Here is a 21,542-nt window from a genome sequence, read left to right on the forward strand (position 1 = left end):
GACTCAACTGGACTAAATTCAACTGGACTTGACTAAGCTGGACTGGACTAAGCTGGACTGGACCACGCTCTCTGACAGGTCTCTGGTCTCCATATGACAGAGCTCACTAACCAGCACCAGACCTAAACAGTAGAATGTTATATAAACCGCTGTCTGTCGGTCTGTCTGTCTGTCCGTCTGTCCGTCTGTCTCTGTGTGTGTATGTATGTGTGTGTGTGTGCGTGTGTGTGTGTGTGTGTGTGTGTGTGTGTGTGTGTGTGTGTGTGTGTGTGTGTCTCCTTGTCAAGTCAAATCCTGGAAAACAAAACACACTGCAGGGGCTTATGAAACATGTGAGACATGACAGACAGACAGACAGACAGACAGACAGCATTGGATCAATGAATTGATTCTTGTTTGGAGAGCTGTCGGTAGAATTCCGATCTTGCTGACTGGGAAAGTTACAGTCGGCTGTCTGTCTGTCCATCTGTCTGTCTGTTTGTCACTGTCTGTTTGCAAATGTGTCTGTCTCACTGCCTGTCTCTCTGTCTAGGAACAACACACATACTATTTAGTTGATACACAATATGCAAAGTAAAACTGCTGTTACCTTTGTGATGTACACATAGACAGACAGACAGACAGACAAACACACACACACACAGACAGACATACAGAGACACAGATAGACACACAGACAGACAGACAGACAGACAGACAGACAGGCGGGGCCTCACCTTGGTAGACAGGTTTTCTTTGTTGTTCTTGTTCTTCTTCAGGTTGATGGACGGGGAGCGCAGCAGGCTCCGGATCCGCTTCATGGTCCCCCCGTCTGTAGCCATACTGACCAGTATGACCACTGACCACTAACCTAGACTACTGACCACTAACCCAGACTGCTGACCCCTAACCCTGACCACTGACCCCTAACCCTGACCACTGACCACTAACCCAGGCCACTGACCATTAACCCAGTCTACTGACCACTAACCCAGACCACTGACCACTAACCCAGACCACTGACCACTAACCCTGACCACTGACCCCTAACCCTGACCACTAACCCAGGCCACTGACCATTAACCCAGTCTACTGACCACTAACCCAGACCACTGACCATTAAACCAGCCTACTGACCACTGACCCATTCCACTGACCACTTACCCAGTCTACTGACCACTAACCCAGTCCACTGACCAGTCTACTGACCACTAACCCGTTCCACTGACCAGTCTACTGACCACTAACCGAGTCTACTGACCACTAACCCAGTCTACTGACCACTAACCCAGTCTACTGACCACTAACCGAGTCTAATGACCACTAACCCAGTCTACTGACCGGTCTACTGACCACTAACCCAGTCTACTGACCACTAACCCAGTCTACTGAGCGGTCTACTGACCGGTCTACTGACCACTAACCCAGTCTACTGACCACTAACCCAGTCTACTGACCGGTCTACTGACCACTAACCCAGTCTACTGACCACTAACCCAGTTTACTGACCGGTCTACTGACCGGTCTACTGACCACTAACCCAGTCTACTGACCGGTCTACTGACCGGTCTACTGACCACTAACCCAGTCTACTGACCACTAACCCAGTTTACTGACCGGTCTACTGACCACTAACCCAGTCTACTGACCAGTCCTCCTTGACATTTTGTTCCACTTCAGCAGCTTTTCTCTCTTTTCATGTTGTTCTTTAAAATGGATCCTACAGGGTCCGTGGATCCTCAACCCGGCAGCTCTGTCCCGCAGGCAGCCTCCCTCCTACCGCATCCACCGGCGGCTCCGAGCCGGTCTGCGGGACGCTCCGTGTCCCGGACCGGGGGTGGTTCAGTACCGAGGGACGCTCCGGGTCCAGTAGAACCAGGAACAGGTCAGTCCGCTCCGCACGCTGCTCAGCTGCTCGGGTTGCCAGGTCCAGGGAGCACTTCCAGCAGAAACCAGGAAGAAAAACAAAGAAAAAAAACAGGAATGCATGATATATGATATGATATGATATGATATTATGTTATATTATATTAAATTATGTTATATTTTTTATATTATATTATATTGTATTATATTATATTATATTATATTAAATTATATTAAATTATGTTATATTTTTTATATTATATTATATATATTATATTATGTTATGTTATGTTATATTATATTATATTATATTATGTTAAATTATATTCAATTATGTTATATTTTTTATATTATATTATATTATATTATACTATACTATATATATTATATCATATCATATTATCTATATTATATTATATTTATTATATTATATTATACTTGTTGTATACTTGTTATATGTATACCTTATTCATGACGGTGTTACAGCAGCCTACATTACCCAAAGTACTGAGAATGAAAATTATAAAATTTGGCAAAATGCAAAAAAGTTTAAAAATGAACAATATGCACCTTAATATTACAGGATATTAGTGGCAAGTTAAATGCTATAATCCACTGTTAAACTTTGGGTTCATACTGTATTATTATACTGTTTATATTATTATTAGTAGTAGTAGTAGTATTCGTATTATTATAATTATTGTTATTATCATTATTATTATTATTATGGTAACAATAGTAATAATAATGATATATAATATAATATATTATATATATAATATATTATATTAAATATAATATATATTATAATTATAATTATTATAAATAATTATATTCTTATTATGAGTGGGAATAAATAATAATAATAATAATAATAATAATAATAATAATAATAATAATATATATATTTTTTTTATATACTGACAAACTAGGGACTCAATACTGAAGCCTGAGTGGCGTCGCACTGTTATAACGTCACGGTTAAAGCGCATGTCACGCGTTCCGGTGAAACTGTGAGATCAGTGAAGCCGAGCGCCGCCTCCCTCTGCTCCGTCAGCTCCGTCAGCTCCGTCAACCAGCACCGCGGCGGTGACTGTGCTGCTCCGTCAAACACTCAAGTTTCACCCTTTTCCAAACTGCAGCTCCCACGGCTCCTCCTTCCTGCTCGTCTCCAACCCGGAGGTCCAAGTTTTCAGTCAAACGCAGCATAAAACCCCCTTTCAGAAACTCAAATGACGTCACCGCCTAACACTCGTAGCTCTTAACGCTTGACGTTAAACATCGTTGTATTTCATATCCCACCCAATTAATAAGTTGCGTTTTAATGAGCCGTGTCGCGTCGTTAAAACGCTCGGTGACGTCACTCTGGTTTGATAACACCACGTGACCCAGAGACGCTCTTCAGGTTGTCTATTGTTGCTGGAAAAGCCGGAGAACTGGCAACCCGGAGGCTGAGGCAGTGCCGCCTGTCGGCTGCGCTGAGTCACTACAGCCTGTGTTTTTATTTTAACATTCTGCATCAAAATGATTCATTTCCCTGTAAATACAGACCTGGAACAATCATTTTAATGTGATTAATGTGATTCACATGTCAAACCATCAACCCAGAGGAACCAGACATCCAACCTTCACACACACGTTGTGCTCAGGTGACACCAAGTGTTTTGTACTTTATTTCTATTATGATATAACCCTGAGAAGAAGCAGATTTAAACATCCACACACACACACACACAGACGACAGACAGACAGACACACAAACATTAATACTAGTAATATTAGTAATAATTGTATTACTAATATTACTTGTATCACTAAAGCTGAAACCATTTACTATCAGTATCAACGCCACAGATTCACACAAACTGTTCTCCACTTTCAAAACCCTCCACCTCCTAACACCTGAACGTGCTGCATTCAAACAAACTGTCACACAGAATAACCTGTTGGATCCAAACCAGTCTGCTTTCAAATGCGATCACTCCAGAGACTGCCCTGCTGACAGTCGTGGACACTCTGTTCTGATTCTGCTTTATTTAACTGCAGCTTTTGACATTGTAAAGCATCATTTTCTCTTGTCCAGTGTTTCTTATCTTGGTATTACAGGGACTGTGCACAGATGGTTTGAGTCTTACCTCTTGGGTAGATCCTGGAAGGGAGAGGCGTCCAAGTCTCACCAGGTAAAAGACCTGTGTCCCACAGGGATCCGTGCTCGGTCCTCTTCTCTTCTCACTGTACACCTCCTCACTGGGATGTCTCATCCAGAGGCGTGGTTTCTCCGACCACCGCTATACCGATGACACCCAGCTCTACCTCTCCTTTCCTCCAGGGGATACTACTGTCTCTGCAAGAACCCTGGCACGCCTCACAGACGTCTCTGTCTGGCTGAAGGAACGCCACATCCAACTCAATCTCTCAGAGACAGAACTCCTCATCCCGGTAAGTCCAACCATTCAACACCACATAAATGTTCAGCTCGGCTCATCATTAATGCCGTCCGAGTCTGATAGAAATCTTGGGGTAGTGTTTGACGACCAGCTAACCTCCTCTGGTCAAATTTCCTCGGTGGTAGTTGTCGGAGCTCTCCGCACCGCTCGTTGCCCGGGTGCTTGTAATCTCAGGACTAGACGACTGAAACACTCTACTGGCTGCTCTACCAGAGCTGTGCTGTGTTAAACCTCTGCAGATGATTCAGAAAGCAGCAGTGCAACCTGGTTTTCAAGCAGCCAAAGCATGCACATGTCATGCGTCTCTTCATTACTCTCCACTGGCTCCCTGTAGCTGCTGCATCAAGTTCAAATCCTTGATGCTCCTACAGGGCAGGCACTGGATCTGCACTGGATCTGTGCATTTAAATTCCGTGTTGTTCCAGCGCTGGATGCCTGCTCCCGTTGCTTGGAAGTCGCTTTGAACACAAGCGTCCGATCAATGAATAAATGTAAATGACCAACATACTGTATATTCCAGTAATAATATTGGTTATTGCTTTAGATGGTTTCATAAAAAGGTTTTTATTTGAGGTTATTTGATTCAACTCTTCTTTAGTAAAGTTATTTACAACAGAGCTGCTGTGAAAATGTACAAAAATACAGAAAATACAGAAAATACACTTCTAAAAGTGAAACTAAACAGAAGATTCATGTTCAACAACAACGGAACCAAACCAGCACAAGGTGTTGGTGCCTGGTTCTACCGGCACCAACACCAACGGAACACTGTGAACGGTTGTGATCAACATATTGATTACTGATCGTTTCTACTGATCCGGGGGAGAAAGTGATCGGACCAGTTCAACTGGAGTCACAGTCTAGAGCAGCTTGTTCATCGAAAGCGGATCAGAACGAACACACACACACACACACACACACACACACACACACACACACACACACACACACACACACACACACACACACACACACACACACACACACACACACACACACACACACACACACCTGCGTCTGTCGCTCTGACACGGCAACAGGATTCAAGATGGCTGACAGTGCTGGATCAGAGTATTGGCTCCGCCCACAAAACTCTGTCAGCCATCTTGAATCTTGGAAGACGAGGCGTCCGGTCCAGACCGGTCAGAATCACAACGTGATTGGTCCTTTGGGTCTAGGTGGGCGGGGCTCCTTTCACCCCCAGTGGAACCAGCCTCGGCATGGGCCTCCAGGCCACGCCCTCCAGACAGACGTCCAGGCGCTCGTCGGTCTGCTCCGCCGGCTTGGCCCCGCCCACCTTCATCTGCAGCAGGGGGGGCAGGGCCCCTCCCCTCGAGGTGCATTGTGGGTAGTGTGGTTCATCACATCCCACCCTGCTCCCACTCAGGTCCTCGGGGGGGTCCGGGAAGTGGGAGGTGTCCAGCTGGTCCTCCAGCTGCCCCGCTGTTTGGGTGGAGGAGGGGGGGGTGCCAGGGGGAGGCTGCTGGGGGGTGGGTGGGGTCTGCGATGCCAGGGGGGGTGGAGCGGCTTCCTGGGGGGGGCGGGGCGGAACCAGGTAGAGCACTGTGGGAAAACAAGAGGCTGGGGGGGTGGGGGGGGGGGTGTTAAACTGACAGAATAAAAATAAAAACTAGAAAATGTTTAAACCATTTCCAGCCTCTTAACCAGCTACTAGTTACTAGTTACTAGCTACAAGAGTATACTAGTTATTATCTATGTTAGTAACCTGGGTGGTGTGCGGTGGGCCCGGTTAGCGTGGTAGCAGCACGGTACATACTACCAGGTTCTGGGCGGAGCCGGGACCCAGGCGGAGCGCTCTGATTGGATGGGTCTGAGACATTGAGAAGCACAGATGCCACCCCTGGAGACCACGGGAAACAGGAAGTAGAATTATTAGTGATTAGTGAACACAGGCTCTGGGAATAAAGAATACTAAGAACATCAGCTGATCCAGAGCAGCAATCTGTACCAGTGCTTTATAGAGCCACCCGGGTGTAGAGCTGGTTTATAGAGCTACCCGGGTGTAGAGGTGGGTAATAGAGCTACCTGGGGTGGAGGAGGTTTTTGGCACAGTGGGGGGGGGGGGTCCGGGGGCTCAAGGTGAGGAGCCTCTTCCCCGGTAGAGCGGGTGGGAGGGGGAGGATGTTCCGGGGGTAGAGCGGCAGCTGGGGGGTCTCGGGGGCCGCGGGAGGTGCTGCTGATCAGACAAGGTGGAGTAAACAACAAGGCCGCCGCTCCTCCATCACAACCCAGCATGCCAACGACTTCACTTCCTGCAGGTCAGAGCTAGATCACACGGCCTGTTCCAATGCAGGGGTTATCAATGTGGGGTCCGGGGACCCCCAGGGGTCCTTTCAGAGGTGCCGAAGGGGCCCCAGCAAAATGATGAAAAGTTTAAATTCACTGTTATTTCATTTAGAGAACGTCCAGTAATGACTGTTACAGTAAATATGTTTAAATAATAGGAATAAAGATTTCACTGTAAGTGTCGCTCTGTTCCAGCAGGAAGTCACTTCAGTTTCAGTGGAATTGTATAAATGGATGTTTCAGGGTCAACGCAGCGAAGCCACAGATTCAGCCTCAAAGTTCAACTTCGCACAAAACCTTGCGACAGTTTCCGTTGCTACGGCAACCCAATGTTTACGTTTACAGTAGAATGAATGTGGAGCAAAACATGAGGTTCAGGACCCGGCGGCTCCGCTCCGGACACGTACCGCTCGGCTTCCTGCGGGACAGGATGTTGGGCACCGTCCTCGTCCCGTCCCTCGTCCCTAGTGCATTATGGGATGGATTGGGAGGAACCCCGCCAGGCGCTGGAACACCGCTGCCCCACGTTTGGGTGTCTGGTTTGCCATTCTGGGTTTGGGCGGGGCAGGGTGGTGTTAGAGGTAGAGCGCTCAGCTTGGCGGCGCCGACTCTGGCGCCCCCTCGTGGCCGCTTGGCTGCCGGACGCCTCTGAGCCTCCTGGAGCCTCCGGTGTGTGGTGCAGATGTTCTGCAGCTTCTTCAGGATCTGAGCCTCCGCCTTTCCTGGGTGGGGGTCAATTGAACACTGATCAATGAAGTTTGTTTTCCTTGCTGTTCAATCCTCATTGGTCGGATCACGAGTCAACCACCGCTCAACTGCTGCTCTGTGACCGCGACCAGTCTTTCAAAGTAATTAAGTCGTTCAACATAAATACATTCAGTACTGGTCCTGGCCACGGGGGCAGCACTGAGCAAGTAGGACTCATTTAAGGTGGGGGCTGAGGTGGGGGCTGCAGGGGGTGTCGCCCCGGTGCCACACCCACCCACACTGAGAGTGCTGTTACTGGTCTCGACGTCAAGTCAAATCTGTTACCTGGGATCTCCCAGGAAAAGATGGAGGAAGCTGGATGGAGGGATGATGGCTGGACGAATGGTGGATGGAGGGATGATGGGTGGTGAAGGGATGACAAATAGATGGAGGGATGATGGAGGGATAGATGATGATGGATGGATGGATGGGTGATGGATGGAGGGATAGATGGATGTAGGGATTGATGGATGGATGGATGATGGATGGATGATGGATGGATGATGGATGATGGATGATGGATGGATGATGGATGATGGATGGATGATGGATGGATGATGGATGGATGGATGGATCCCTTCCTGTTCTGACCTGAGGAGGTGGAGATTCTGTGGATGAAGGACGATCTCTGCTTCATCAGATCTTCCTTCACCCTCAGCAGACGCTGCTCTTCCTCAGTGAGCTGTGACACCAGCCGGCACGCCTGTGCACAGTACAGAGTACACACATAGTACACACTAGTACATACAGTACACGCATAGTACACACAACAATAACTACTAGAAGTACTGGTACTACTAGAGGTACTGGTACTACTAGAAGTACTGGCACTACTGGCTGGTACAATTGGTACTACTAGAACCAGTACCGCAATACCGGTGCTACTAGAAGTTCTGGTACTACTAGAAGTACCGGTACTACTAGAAATACCGATACTACTAGAAATACTGGTACTGGAAGGTACTACCATAAGTACTGGTACTACTAGAAGTACTGTTACTACTGGCTGGTACTATTGCTATTACTAGAAGTACTGGTACTACTAGAAGTACTGGTATTACTGGTCCCACCTGGTCCAGGACTTCACACCTCGATCCAGTTTTCAGTTTCAACACGGACCGGAGCCTCTTGAAACCAGCGTAACCACGGCGACCAGGAGGTGTGACCTCTCTGCAGGAACAGGAATTGAAGAAGCAGACACAGGAAGTGAACATCCTTTCAGTATTTAGGCCCTTTCTCAATGTGTGTTCTGGTCTGTACTTGTGTTCTTGTCTGTACTTGTGTTCTTGTCTGTACTTGTGTTCTTGTCTGTACTTGTGTTCTTGTGAAACATCATCAGTCACAGACCAAGTACTGTTCCGATTCAAAGTACGCATCAAGCCAAGTCCACTCCAAATGCCTGGATGTGGACTTGCTCCGCCCATTTTATGGAGGCTGCATCGGTGGTGACTTGTGTGTGACAGACAAGTATCCCACAATGCATTTCGCAGAATGAGCGTCCTGTGTCCTCCCGTCCCAGGGAGTCTGTACTCCCCAGTCAAACTTGCCAAGTCTGAACTATCAAGTCCACAAGTCCGGACTTTGCGTACTTGGTATTGAGAAGCGGCTACATTCTAGTGTTTTACAGTGTCAATGACAGGAAGTGCTTGCGTCTTACTTCCTGTCCGGCCTCTGCTCCACCGTCTCAATGTCCACACTCTCACTGACGTTGTCATCTTCATCCTGAGACGGAAAACAGCGTCAGCAAAGTACAACACACACAAAGTACTACACGCACAAAGCTCCCCCTGGTGTCCAGAATGAAGTACTACACACACACAAAGTACTACACACACACACACACACACACACACACACACAAAGCTCCCCCTGGTGTCCAGAATGAAGTACTAGACACACAAAGCTTCACCCCGGTGTCCTGAATGAAGTACTACACACACACACAAAGTAATACACACACAAAGTACTACACACACACACACAAAGTAATACACACACAAAACTCCCCCTGGTGTCATAACAACGTCTCTGAGCAGCACAAATGTAAAGACTGAGTAGACGGATGCAGTTCTGTGCTGCTCCAGTACTCACCAGAACGTACTGTATGGAAAAAGTATCTTGCGAGGCTAAATTCTCGCGTGTCAAAATATCGCAAGATATAAAACAAACATGGCTGCCGTGCAACTCGCTACTGCGGTTGTTTGTGCAGCGCTGACATTATACACTCATCAGACTCATCAGCTCCTCCATTTCAGACCACGCCCGCCCACTTCCTGTTTCACCGTCACTGTCTGTTCAAAGTTCCCGTAGGGATTTGAGGCTTTGACACGCACACACCAAAGGATTTTTGGGAAGACTCGCCCGATGAATACATCCAACATGTTTGAATGTTTGTTTGAATGAATGGCCACATGGTCGACTGGGATTGTACGGGGACAGATTTTAGTCTTTCACTCACTCACACACATTGATGAGAGCTACAACAGACAGACAGGCAGACAGACGGGTTGTGTACTTACACTGGTGAGAACGACAATGTCACTTCCTGTCTGGGAACGTTGCTCCCCTTTCTGGGTCACAGCGTCACTCCGCCCTGCACACACACAAAATACACTGTGTGAACCTGCAGTGTGTGTGTGTGTGTGTGTACCTGCAGTTTGTGTCTGTGTACCTGTAGTGTGTGTGTGTACCTGCAGTGTGGGTGTACCTGCAGTGTGTGTGTACCTACAGTGTGTGTGTGTGTACCTACAGTGTGTGTGTGTGTGTGTGTATGTGTACCAGCAGTGTGGGTGTACATGCAGTGTGTGTGTGTGTGTGTACATTCAGTGCATGTGTGTGTGTACCTACAGTGTGTGTGTGTGTGTGTGTGTGTATGTATGTGTACCTGCAGTGTCTAGAAGCAATGTGTGTTTCTCTCCCTCTCTCCTCAGAATGTCTTTCTTCTTCTGCAGTCTCTTCTCAGTTTTCCTCAGATTATCCACTTCCTGCAGCGCCTGCAGACAGGGGTGGGGCAATCAGAGGGGCCGGGGCCACACCATTCCACTTATTCTGTCCAATCCAGCACACTGTGCGACACCATCAAATAATAGTTGTCGTACAGAAATAATACAGTAGGTGGCGCTATGCACCTGCATTTGGTTTGGTTCTCCACGAACTTAAATTGTAAGACCCGCTTTGCATCATGGGTAAAATGTCTGAAGTGATCTTTGGCTCCCATTGCTCAAAGTGGACTTTGTCACCCCCTACAGGGTTGAACCTGACTTGACATGACTGTGAGCCCACTCACTGTGAACTGTTGTCGTTAAAAATATATAGGCCGAGGAAAACGGGTCTCGGCTGGACGCTCTCATTTTATTCCGACCTTCAAATCTTGGGAAAGAAAAAAAAAAAAAGAAATCACTGGAACAGAAAAAAAGTGATGCGTAAAAGTTTTATTGCGTATCGGAAAAAAAACGATACACAACAACAAAGTTGGAGTAGTCTTCGCAGAACGACTGCTTGTCTCTGGGTGCATCCATGGCCTTCATGTCGTGTCGAGGCGTTTGCTCATTTACATATCTCTCCTCTTTTGGCGTCAGAAAATAATCAAAACCCCATTCTGAGCCAATCGCTGTCGATATCCTTTGTTTGCTTGTCCTCTGATGTCGCTTCTCAGCCAGCCAATCACAGTCTTCATAGTTGAACACCCTCCTTTCTCTTGAGAGAAGACGTATCTGTAATTTTTCAAACCAGCTGGTTTCCAAAAAAAACCCAAAAGACTGGTTCTGCTGACTCTGCAGTCACGGCTTGTCCCTAGAATGACCTCGGGAAATTATATTTTTATCTTTTTGTGGAAGGTTTTGGTGTCCTCTACTGGACATGGGGTGTATTACACTTTAGCGCTATCTAGTGGTTAGAAGGTGTACTATATTTCAAAGGTAATTTTTAAAGGGATTTTTTTATACATTTAATTTGGTTGTTATCGCATCAGTTTTAGTATAACATATAGTAGGTTTTTCATGTGGGGTAACTAATTTAACCGTAACAGGTTAATAATTAACAACAACAGAGCGCACTCACTGGAGCCCACTCACTGGAGCCCACTCACTGTGAAACCACGCACCGTGAAACCACGCACTGTGAGCCCACTCACTGTGAGACCACTCACTGTAGCCCACTCACTGTGAGCCCACTCACTGTGAGCCCACTCACTGTGAAACCACGCACTGTGAGCCCACTCACTGTGAGCCCACTCACTGTCAAACCACTCACTGTCAAACCACTCACTGTGAGCCCACTCACTGTGAGACCACTCACTGTGAAACCACTCACTGTGAAACCACTCACTGTGAAACCACTCACTGTGAAACCACTCACTGTGAAACCACTCACTGTGAGCCCACTCACTGTGAGCCCACGCACTGCGAAACCACGCACTGCGAAACCACGCACCGCGAAACCACGCACCGCGAAACCACGCACCGCGAAACCACGCACCGCGAAACCACGCACCGTGAGCCCACTCACTGTGAAACCACTCACTGTGAAACCACTCACTGTGAGACCACTCACTGTGAAACCACTCACTGTGAGACCACTCACTGTGAGACCACTCACTGTGAGACCACTCACTGTGAAACCACGCACTGTGAAACCACGTACTATGAAACCACTCACTGTGAGACCACTCACTGTGAGACCACTCACTGTGAGACCACTCACTGTGAGACCACTCACTGTGAGACCACTCACTGTGAGACCACTCACTGTAAAACCACTCACTGTGAGCCCACTCACTGTGAGCCCACTCACTGTGAAACCACTCACTGTGAAACCACTCACTGTGAGCCCACTCACTGTGAGCCCACTCACTGTGAGACCACTCACTGTGAGACCACTCACTGTGAGACCACTCACTGTGAGACCACTCACTGTGAGCCCACTCACTGTGAGCCCACTCACTGTGAAACCACTCACTGTGAGCCCACTCACTGTGAGCCCACTCACTGTGAGCCCACTCACTGTGAAACCACTCACTGTGAAACCACTCACTGTGAAACCACTCACTGTGAGCCCACTCACTGTGAGCCCACGCACTGTGAAACCACGCACTGTGAGCCCACGCACTATGAAACCACTCACTGTGAGCCCACTCACTGTGAGCCCACTCACTGTGAGCCCACGCACTGTGAGCCCACTCACTGTGAGTGGGCTCACAGTGAGTGGTTTCACAGTGAGTGGGCTCACTGTGAGCCCACTTACTGGAGCCCACTCACTGTGAGACCACTCACTGTGAAACCACTCACTGTGAGCCCACTTACTGGAGCCCACTCACTGTGAAACCATTCACTGTGAGCCCACTTACTTTGAAACCACTCACTGGAGCCCACTCACTGGAGCCCACTCACTGGAGCCCACTCACTGGAGCCCACTCACTGGAGCCCACTCACTGGAGCCCACTCACTGGAGCCCACGTCTACAGGTGGCACTACGGGACAAGTGGAATGCACCCTTGGACATCAGTTTGAACTGTAACCATGGAGACGGGGGCGGACCTTGTGCAAGATGCTGATCTTAGATGTCCTCCGATTGGTCAGGCCGAGCTTCTCCCTCAGTCGGTGGAAAGACCTGGAGGTATCGTGGCGGCGCTTCCTCTCCAGAGCGTTTAAGATGCTCCTCTGGAAGACCACAAGACCCGGTGAGACAGGAAGTAGCCTCGAGAGAGACAGGAAGTAGCCTCTGGAAAGACAAGAAGTGGCCAATAGAAAGACAGGAAGTAGCCTCCAGGGAGACTGGAAGTAGCCTCTAGAGGGACAGGAAGTAGCCTCTAGTGGGACAGGATGTAGCCTCTGGAAAGACAAAAGGTAGCCTCTAAAAAGAGAGGAAGTAGCCTGCAAGGAGACGGGAAGTAGCCTTTAAGGAGACAGGAAGTGGCAGCGCTGTTACCTTCACGCTGTCCACAGAGTCGTCCTCAGAGTGTTGGCTTGTGTATTCCTCTTCTCTCTTCTGCTCCAGCAGGCGGCGCTCCATCTCCTCGTCCACGTAGATGATGTTCAGGTCCAGGTTGGAAGGGGCGGCCTCCAGGGGGCGGGAGGAGGGCGGGGCCAACTCTGGGGCTTTGGTTACCATGCCAACCTTCACTGAGGAGCGGGCTGAGACAAAAAGAGCAAATGAATTTGCATCCCGCTCTCTGACCCCGTGGCGCTCTCTAACGGCCTCCTGTGTTCTAACCGCGTCCCGCTCTCTAACGGCGTCCTGCGCTCTGACCTTGCTTCTGGCCATCTGTCTTGGTGTCCTCCTTGCTGAGTGGAAACCTTTTCACCAGTTTGGAGTCCAGGTGTTGCAGCATCAGACCAGCGGCCGTCAACACTGAGGACTTGTTCGCAGAAGACACCGACCCAAAGCGGTGCTGCGGAGCCGGTTGATCTGAAATACAGGGAATACCAAGAGGGTAGTACTACATTTCTAAAGTAGTACGAGTCTAAAGTCTTTGTGTCAAAATAACGGTTTAACTGAGAGTGAAATATGTTCTGAACGTGTGATCCTAATTTTAATCCTAATTTGTGACGTGTTTCCAGAAATCCAGAGTAATGACATCATCCGTGAAGTGAAGACCAATCACCGTGCGGGCGGGGCAGGAGGGTAACCATGGTGACGGTAGACTTGGTGGTGGGGGCTGCTGATGGCGGTCGACCTGCGGACCCCACCCTCCCTGTCAGGTAGGCAGCCAGGCGGTTGGCCGGGTGCAGCGCCCCCATCCTGCCCAGCTGCACCTTGGCCATGGGGTAGAGCTTCCCGTTCACCTGGTGGAGAAACACACATACTGCAGCACTGGAACACCAGCAGGTGGTGCTGTCCACACTGAAACACCAGTGTTGCTTAAAAACTTTCTCTTCTCTGAGAACAACCTTATTCTCTGGTACCGCGGTAATCACTTTCTGCTAGAGCACTACCCAGTACACCGTGTACTACCCAGCACACCGTGTACTACCCAGCACAGTTTTCTACCTGGGTAGTACATGGTGTAATGGGTAGTACACGGTGTACTATCCAGTACACAGAATCTTGTCTCATTGATCTAATGCCAATGTCAAATTCTTTAATTCAGTCGCCAGTTCCTTCCCGTGACCATATATGGACTTCTCACCTCCACCAGCAGTTTGTTGCCTCCAGTCATCTTATTGGCTAAGAGGACACCCGCAGGGGAGGGGCCAGATAGGAAGGGCAGGCCCATCTTCATCCTCCTCTTCCTCTCCATTTCTCCTCCGGCCGCCTCAGTCTCCTCCGATTCTCCGTCCGTCTCCACCTCCCTCTGCCAGTCCTCCACTGCATCCTGTCCCAGTGTGACATCACTTTCAGTCAGGCCTGGCCCCGCCCCCCGTGTGGTCACGCGCACCTTGTGGTAGGTGCAGCCGTCCTTGGAGAACGGCATTGATGGCGTGATGAGGAAACCCTCCACCCAAAAGGGCAGGCGGAGCTGGTCCCGGGCCATGGCCTCGCACACCGCCGTCAGGACCTGGGACCGGGCCTCGGCGCTGGGCCAGCGGCAGTCCACCACCATGACCAGCCGCCGGGACGGCTTGGGCGGGGCTGGGGGGGCGGAGTCTGAAACAACAATACTTTAGTCACCTCAACTCTTGCCAAGTTACCAATCTGTCAGTTCTTAGGTCAGAATGTAAAATGTCCTGATGTCCTTTTTAAGGACCTTTTAAAGACTAATTCTAACTATATTCAACACTGATCATCTCTCTCATTCAATAAAGCATTGAAGGTAAGTTGTACATATTTGGAACAAAGGGGTCAGTATGAGGTAGAAACCAGATATGAACTACATGATTCTATGAACCCTTTCCTTCAGGTCAGACATAAAGATAAGGAAGGTGATAAGGAATAGATGTAACCAGTACTTTTCACCCTGAACTTCAGACAGTTAAGTACATGGCTTTCTCTCTCAGGTAAATAAAAAGTTCCTTCATCTGGAACAGCTAAGTGTAAGGTAAGTATAAAGTGGAAAGAAAACCCGTCCGATAAAAGGAAATTTACTTGTTAGGTTTTCGGCTTCCTTCCCTGGTTCTGCAGCTTCCTGTCGGCTGCTCGTCGGCTTCCCTCCCGACTCCTGGAACAAACACTCAAGTGTTCGGTCTCCAATCTGCAGTTCGCTCACGGCCACTAGAGGCCGCTCCAGAAAACCTCAGACTCTACAGACGCCATTCACTGGAACGATCCGTTTCTTACCTGTGGGTGGTGCAGCGTCTTCCTTCCTCCATAGCCTCGGACCCTGGAACACATCGCTGTTGCCACATCGCCTGGAATCTCCTGGAAACAGATGTCACAGATGATCCACATCCCATAATGCACCTGTTGCTTACCAGCCTACAGCCGCAGCACAACGGTCTGGTCCGTGTTCCAGTTTAATACTGGGATCTCAGTGTTCACATTGTGTGCTGCCGTTCTGACCTGGGTGGAGCTGCTGCAGGGGTTGGGGGTGTAGAGGGGTTCTGGGTCCGGATCCTCCTTCTTCCTCCACAGGGTCTGGACCGTCCGGCCGACGTGGTCCACGTCCTCCGCCTCCTTCAGAACTAAACACAGCAACATGCAAATGAAACGTCTTCCTCGCTCCAGCAGAGTGAACCTCAGATCCGGTTCAGTTCAGTTCACTCTGCTTTTCTGATCCTGTGTTAAAGCTGAAGGTCTCTACTAAGTCACTACTGGGTCACACTACTGAGTGACATTGGTCCACTGGGATCGCTTTTCTTTTTCCTGGAGACTAAAATGATTTACTGTTAGAATTGAGAGAAACTTATTGCTTTTGGAAAAATTATTATTTTTCATTATTACTTTGCTTCGATGTCAGTGTCGATCACTTTTCATTCGCCTGAAAATATAGAACCGACGTCACAGCTCCAGTGTGAACTCACCGTAGGCCATCTTCATCCTCTTCTTCCTCTTCCTGGTTTTGTGCTGCTCCTCCTCCTTGTCCAGGTTCTTCAGCAGAACCACCTTCTGCCGCAGACAGCTGCAGCCGAACATGCACGCCGGCCGGCCGCAGTGCGTGGTGGGCCGCCGCAGCGCCAGGCTGCTGCACACGCAGCCCAGCCGGCAGAAGGCGTTGAGGCATGGCGGGGCCCGCCGCTTGACCAGCTGGATGGGGGCGGTGGGGTCGTCCCGCACAAACCCCTGCAGGAGACATAGGGTTTACAGAAATGAATATGACAGTGTTTCCCAAAGCACTCCTTCACACCTCCAGCTGTCACACACACACACACACACACACACACACACACACACACACACACACGTGTGTGTGACGTACCACAACTGCCGGTTTCAGCGGTGAACATGGCTTCTAGGTTTCTATATCTATGGGTGGGCTGTCGTTAAGATAAGCTGGTGAGCACTTGACCACAAAACATGGACATTTTTCTTCTAAAAACTTGTGTAGCTGCAGACTCTGCTGTTGTCATTGGTTCTGACTGAAGGACTGAGTAGAACTCACTCTGATGAATGAATGAACGGAAGAGTCTTACCACTAAGGTGAACAGGGAGGTCAGAGCGATGGCTGCCCTCTCTTCAGTGATGCAGGTCTTGGGCCTCCCCTCCCAGACCACCCCGTCCTCCAGGTCCCTCTGTTTCAGCAGAGCCATGGTGAGCATGGGTTTGGCCCTTCGCACGGGGGGTGGCTCCCTGGGGGGTACCAGCTCTGAGTCCGACTCCAGCGGGGCCATATCTTCCCACGGCGGGGCGGAGGCGGCCTTGGCTTTCAGTTTCCTCCTCCTCTTCAAGGACCTGTCAGTTATAGAGGACGCTGCCTGTTGAGACGGGGGTGTCTGGACGTCTCCATACGGTGGGCTCTGCAGTGTTTTCGGATTGGGTGTAGCAGTAGGGAGTGATGGAGCGGGTGCAGGTACTGGAAGGCTGGAACTGTCTCCTGGTTTGGACTTGTTCTGCTTGGACCCTTCATTTTTCTGCCTCTTCTCCCTGGACTTCTTTAGCTCCCGGGGGGCTGCTTTGGGCCTCTTGGAGGGGGGTACGAAGCTGGATATCAAGACCGATGTGGGGGTGCTCAGGGTCTGCTTCTGGAGGACACTGCCGAGGGTTCGGACGTAGCTGGTGCTCTGCGTGGGGAGCTTGTACGCCACGGCCGGCTGGGCGGTCTGGGAGACGGAATCGGACCGCTGGTCGAGGAGCTTGGCCTCGTTCTCCAGATACTCATCCAACATGTCGCTGCAGAACGCCGACAGGTTCTTAGAGGGAGCGTCACTGGAGACACCGGCTGGAGGAGCAGAGGGTAGACACATGGATCGAGCAGGATAACATTCCAGAGGATCACTCTCCATGATGGAAAAGATAAGACTGAGTGAACAACATTCACTACATCAACACATTGTTCACCTTCAGGTTTGGAAGACAAAGAAGAGGAAGATGATTCTGAAGGAGCAAACTTGTCCCTCCAGCCTTTAATCTGAGTGATATCTGCCGTCTTCCCGGTCCTGGACACAAAGGAAACACCTGCAACGCACAACACATCATCTGCTGTGATCCAACCTCATGGTGCTGATATTGTATGGAGCGGATGTATTGGATGTCTGATCTGTTTTTATCAGAATCAGAATCAGAAATACGGTAGAGCTGGTGTACTGTAGAATGCAAGGAACACTCACCGGGTCAATCGCACTCACCAAAGAGGGCGGCTGCGATTGCCCCGTTGTACTTGTATTGTAGCTCTGTGTGGCAGCGATTCTGATGCCCATCACTACGGTTTAGCTAAAAAAAAAAAAGACTTAAAAGGCAACGGCGGTGCTCCCCCTAAATCCACAGAACCCTGTGAACCCTTGAGTGAGTTTCAGCAATCTTATAATGACCAGGTAGTGATGACATTGCTACTAGTTCCTTCATCTGTGAACATGGACCTTCATTTTTGAAGTACAAAAAGCATCAAATTGGCCTCCAGAGACTTTCGCAGAACATTAGGGACATGAGCATGGACTGTCTTAAGGTTCAGTGAAATTTGAGGGTGCTAACTTGGTGTCGGTGCTGGAGGCTCGACCGGTGCTTCCAGGGGGGCTCCAGGCAGGGGGATCGGCAGGCAGACCCCCAGGTACTGCAGGTCGATAGCTAGCATGGGATCTAGCAAGTTCAGCTTCAATCCAACTGGAGTTCATAAAGGAGACATAAAATCAGTCAGTTGAAAAGTGTAAGATAGCCGAACTTTGACGCCCAATGAGAAGATAAAGCTATAAGATGGTTCTGGAGTATTGAGGTTAGTTTGTACATGAGAAAAACTGAGACGTAATAATTGATTGATTGATTGTTTCTTTTTTGAGGAATCAGTGTGATCGTACCCTCCTGCAGCACAGGATGGATGACCTGTCTGTGCTTCATGAGCTTCAGATCTCTCAGGAGAACCTTCTGGAAGGCAGCAATTCTCTCCTCCAGGCTCTCAGTATGTTCCACTGGGGAAAGGGTACATTTTAGATGATGGGAAGACACTGAAAAGCCTTCAGGTTTTCCTTCTTCCTACTGGAGGATATTTACCCTCGTCAGTTTGCTGCATAGCTTCCTGAGGCAGGGCTGAAGAAGACTCCCGAGGTTGTGTGGGGATCACTGGCTCTTCAGACGGATCTCCAAGATGAAGCTTAAGAGCTTCCTGAAATCCAGTGTCAATTTGTTAATAAATGTGTGATAAATGTATTCATTGATGAAAGCTTTGATGCTATAACAAATGAAATTCAAGGCATTAGTGAAAGAACTAAAAAACATTGAATCGTTTACTGAAGCAAAGTTAAATAACATTGTACCTTTGAGGTGAAGGAGACAAACAACTGCTCCTCCACTTCCTCCAGGTTGGGCTTCATGTTGGTGTAAGAGACATCTTCTTGGTTAGGAGCTGGGGTGGGCCTGCCAGTGTTTCCCTTCCTGGATCGCTTTTTGAATTTGACAGGCCTTGTGGCGGGCTCCGGCGGAGCCTGGTAGGGCTCTGGCACATCAGCTGTAACTGTATTTGGAAGCTGGCAAGCCAGGATGGGCTCGGTTTTTGGAAAACCAGCTTCTATTTCAAGGTTATCATCGGTAGAAATGAAGTGCATGAGTTCTGAGAGAGAAGGGGTGGGTGACAAGGCGTCCCCGTCAAACCCTGAGAAGGTCGGAGACAGTGTCAAGTGGAACGCCAGGGGAGAAAGCTCAGCTGGGAAAGGTAACGACTGGTCATCGTGGAAAGAGGGGTTCGGGTCAGGAGACAGAGGTGGCTCAGAGGTAGCGAGGGGCTGAGACAGCGAAGGGCTGGAGGCTGGGGCGGCCATTAAGGTCGAAACAGAGGATGGTAAAGGAGGAGGCTGAGGAGCGGGTGGAAAGGATGTAAACGTGGTTAAGAACAGGTCAGGGAGAGGCAACACTGTGTGCCATTTTAAGGCAGAGTCTTCACTTTCCGACACAGCTGCTTTTAACGGAGAGTGACAAGTCTCTAAGTCTAAAGACGCAGGCAAGGGAGGTAAAGGATCTGGTGAGGAGGCGGGGGACAAGGGCTCAAAGACGATGGAAGATGAGTCCAGCTCAAAGGCTGGTTCAAGTACAGGTTGACTATGTGACGCACAGTTAGCGCCTGTAAATGTCTGCGTTTGGGGCAGGGCAGCGTGAGCCAGAACGGTGTCTGCTGGTTCAGAAGCCGAGAATGTGGCAGAAGTACATGTGGTGGATTGTGTTTGCATTGGGGTAGAAAATGGCTGGTTTGAACTCTCCAACACTGAACTGTCTGTTCTTGGTCCCTGGGGATCCAGAGGGGACACTGTACCTTGGCCTGAAGAACTAGAACCCAGAACAACAGTCTCAGCCTCATTTGATAATAATCTAACATAACAAAGACCTGCATCTATAGGACTAGAGGACCGGCTCCTCACTTTGGGATCCTTTATAGTACCAGTTGGTGGATTGGGCTGGTTAATGGATGGACTAGTTGAATTGGAGGGTGGGTTTAGGATTTCTAATGGCAACGTTGTAGGAGAGTCCTGCTTGGTCTTTACACTCCTGTGTTTGGAGTGATGTTGCTTAAGAAAGCGAGCGAGGGCTGGCAGAGGAACCGGCACAGGCCGTTTGTGGGGCCTCACGGTGTCCTCGGGTTGAGCGTCCGGTTTAGTTCTGCTGTCAGAAGCTGGAGATGGTGTTAGTGATGCTTTGGAGGTTCCTGATGATTTCCCAATGGACACAGTGGGGCTTGTCGAAGCAGGATCCACAGTCTGGGGATTCACAACCTCCTCCTTAGCGTCAGTTTTCTTTGATGAACTGGTGCTGACAGTCATTTGCTCCAAATTGCATCTTCTGAGCGAGACATGAGCTTCTCGAATTAGTTCAGAAAATAACTTCTGGGCAGGACGTGCATTACTGGGGAAAAACAATAAAGCATTAGTGCCAGTCAATATGGCATTTTATAATGCACCCTTGAACAGTTATTTCACTCTTAAAATGCGAAAGATTTCAAGGCCTTGAGATACAACCAATGGGTACTTTATCGGGAACACCTGGTCATTAAGACAACTATCCTGCTCCATAAAAAGGAAAATCATGGGACTGCATGTCAATATATGGCGGAATGATAGTTATTGTGATGTGGCGGTTCCCCAGAAACAGCTTCTCTCCTGGGACACCACAGTGTAGAGTTTACAGAGACTAAAACCATCCAGTGAGCAGCTGTTGTGACTGAAACGCCTTGTCAACAAAGTCCCAGGACATTCCAAATAGAAAGCACAGCAATGCAGTTTACAGTGGTGGTGTGCAGGAGGGAATCTGAACGCAGACCACATCGAGCCTTGAAACTGATTGGCTACAATACCTGGAAACCGAGCCACTACATCGTAAACTATATGACTTCATGGAGCCATCCTGCCTTGTGTCTCCAGTGTGCAGTGTACTGTACAGTCCACTGTTGGTCTAGATGGGTGTATTCTGACTACACATTAAGCCCCATAATACCAAATCAGCATCATTTGAATAGCACAGCACACCTATGTATCATTTTTGGTACTAAATATGTGTACCTAGTAAAAGGTACTACCTGATACTACTGTATAAGGATATATCTGATGGAAGCGCAATACCTCGTACTAGATGGATGTACCTAATAACAGGGAGCTGGATTGGCGTACATAATGAAAGGGTACTAGACAGGACGACTTAAGTCATATCAAGTAAATGACTTGTGTTTGACTGGAAAACAGACAGCTGAAT

General features: G+C 49.0%; 2 protein-coding genes across 2 annotated transcripts in view; both read right to left on the bottom strand.

Annotated features, from left to right (window-relative positions):
- Positions 1 to 966, bottom strand: part of LOC307239335 (mitogen-activated protein kinase-binding protein 1-like) — a 31,081-nt gene extending 30,115 nt beyond the window's left edge. The window contains exon 1 of the mRNA XM_080012694.1: positions 717 to 966. Coding sequence (XP_079868820.1) covers positions 717 to 821 — 105 coding nt within the window. The 5' untranslated portion in view covers positions 822 to 966. The remainder of the gene's footprint in view (positions 1 to 716) is intronic.
- Positions 967 to 4,916: 3,950 nt separating this feature from the next.
- Positions 4,917 to 19,663, bottom strand: LOC307239529 (uncharacterized protein). Its single transcript, XM_080012944.1, has 24 exons — positions 19,124 to 19,663; positions 18,861 to 18,972; positions 18,668 to 18,778; positions 18,348 to 18,476; positions 17,718 to 17,834; positions 16,853 to 17,598; positions 16,244 to 16,502; positions 15,783 to 15,904; positions 15,561 to 15,641; positions 15,369 to 15,441; positions 14,473 to 14,930; positions 13,948 to 14,128; positions 13,593 to 13,751; positions 13,272 to 13,477; positions 12,881 to 13,003; positions 10,231 to 10,339; positions 9,866 to 9,939; positions 9,004 to 9,068; positions 8,417 to 8,516; positions 7,938 to 8,049; positions 7,007 to 7,321; positions 6,339 to 6,486; positions 6,019 to 6,153; positions 4,917 to 5,873 (listed from the first exon to the last, which is right to left on the bottom strand). Exons 1-23 carry the CDS (start codon positions 19,622 to 19,624, stop codon positions 6,069 to 6,071), a joined length of 4,386 nt encoding a protein of 1,461 aa, XP_079869070.1. The 5' UTR covers positions 19,625 to 19,663; the 3' UTR covers positions 4,917 to 5,873; positions 6,019 to 6,068.
- Between the last annotated feature and the right edge of the window lie 1,879 nt (positions 19,664 to 21,542).

The sequence above is a fragment of the Zeus faber genome (genome assembly GCF_960531495.2).
Source record: "Zeus faber genome assembly, chromosome: 13".
NCBI lineage: Eukaryota > Metazoa > Chordata > Actinopteri > Zeiformes > Zeidae > Zeus > Zeus faber.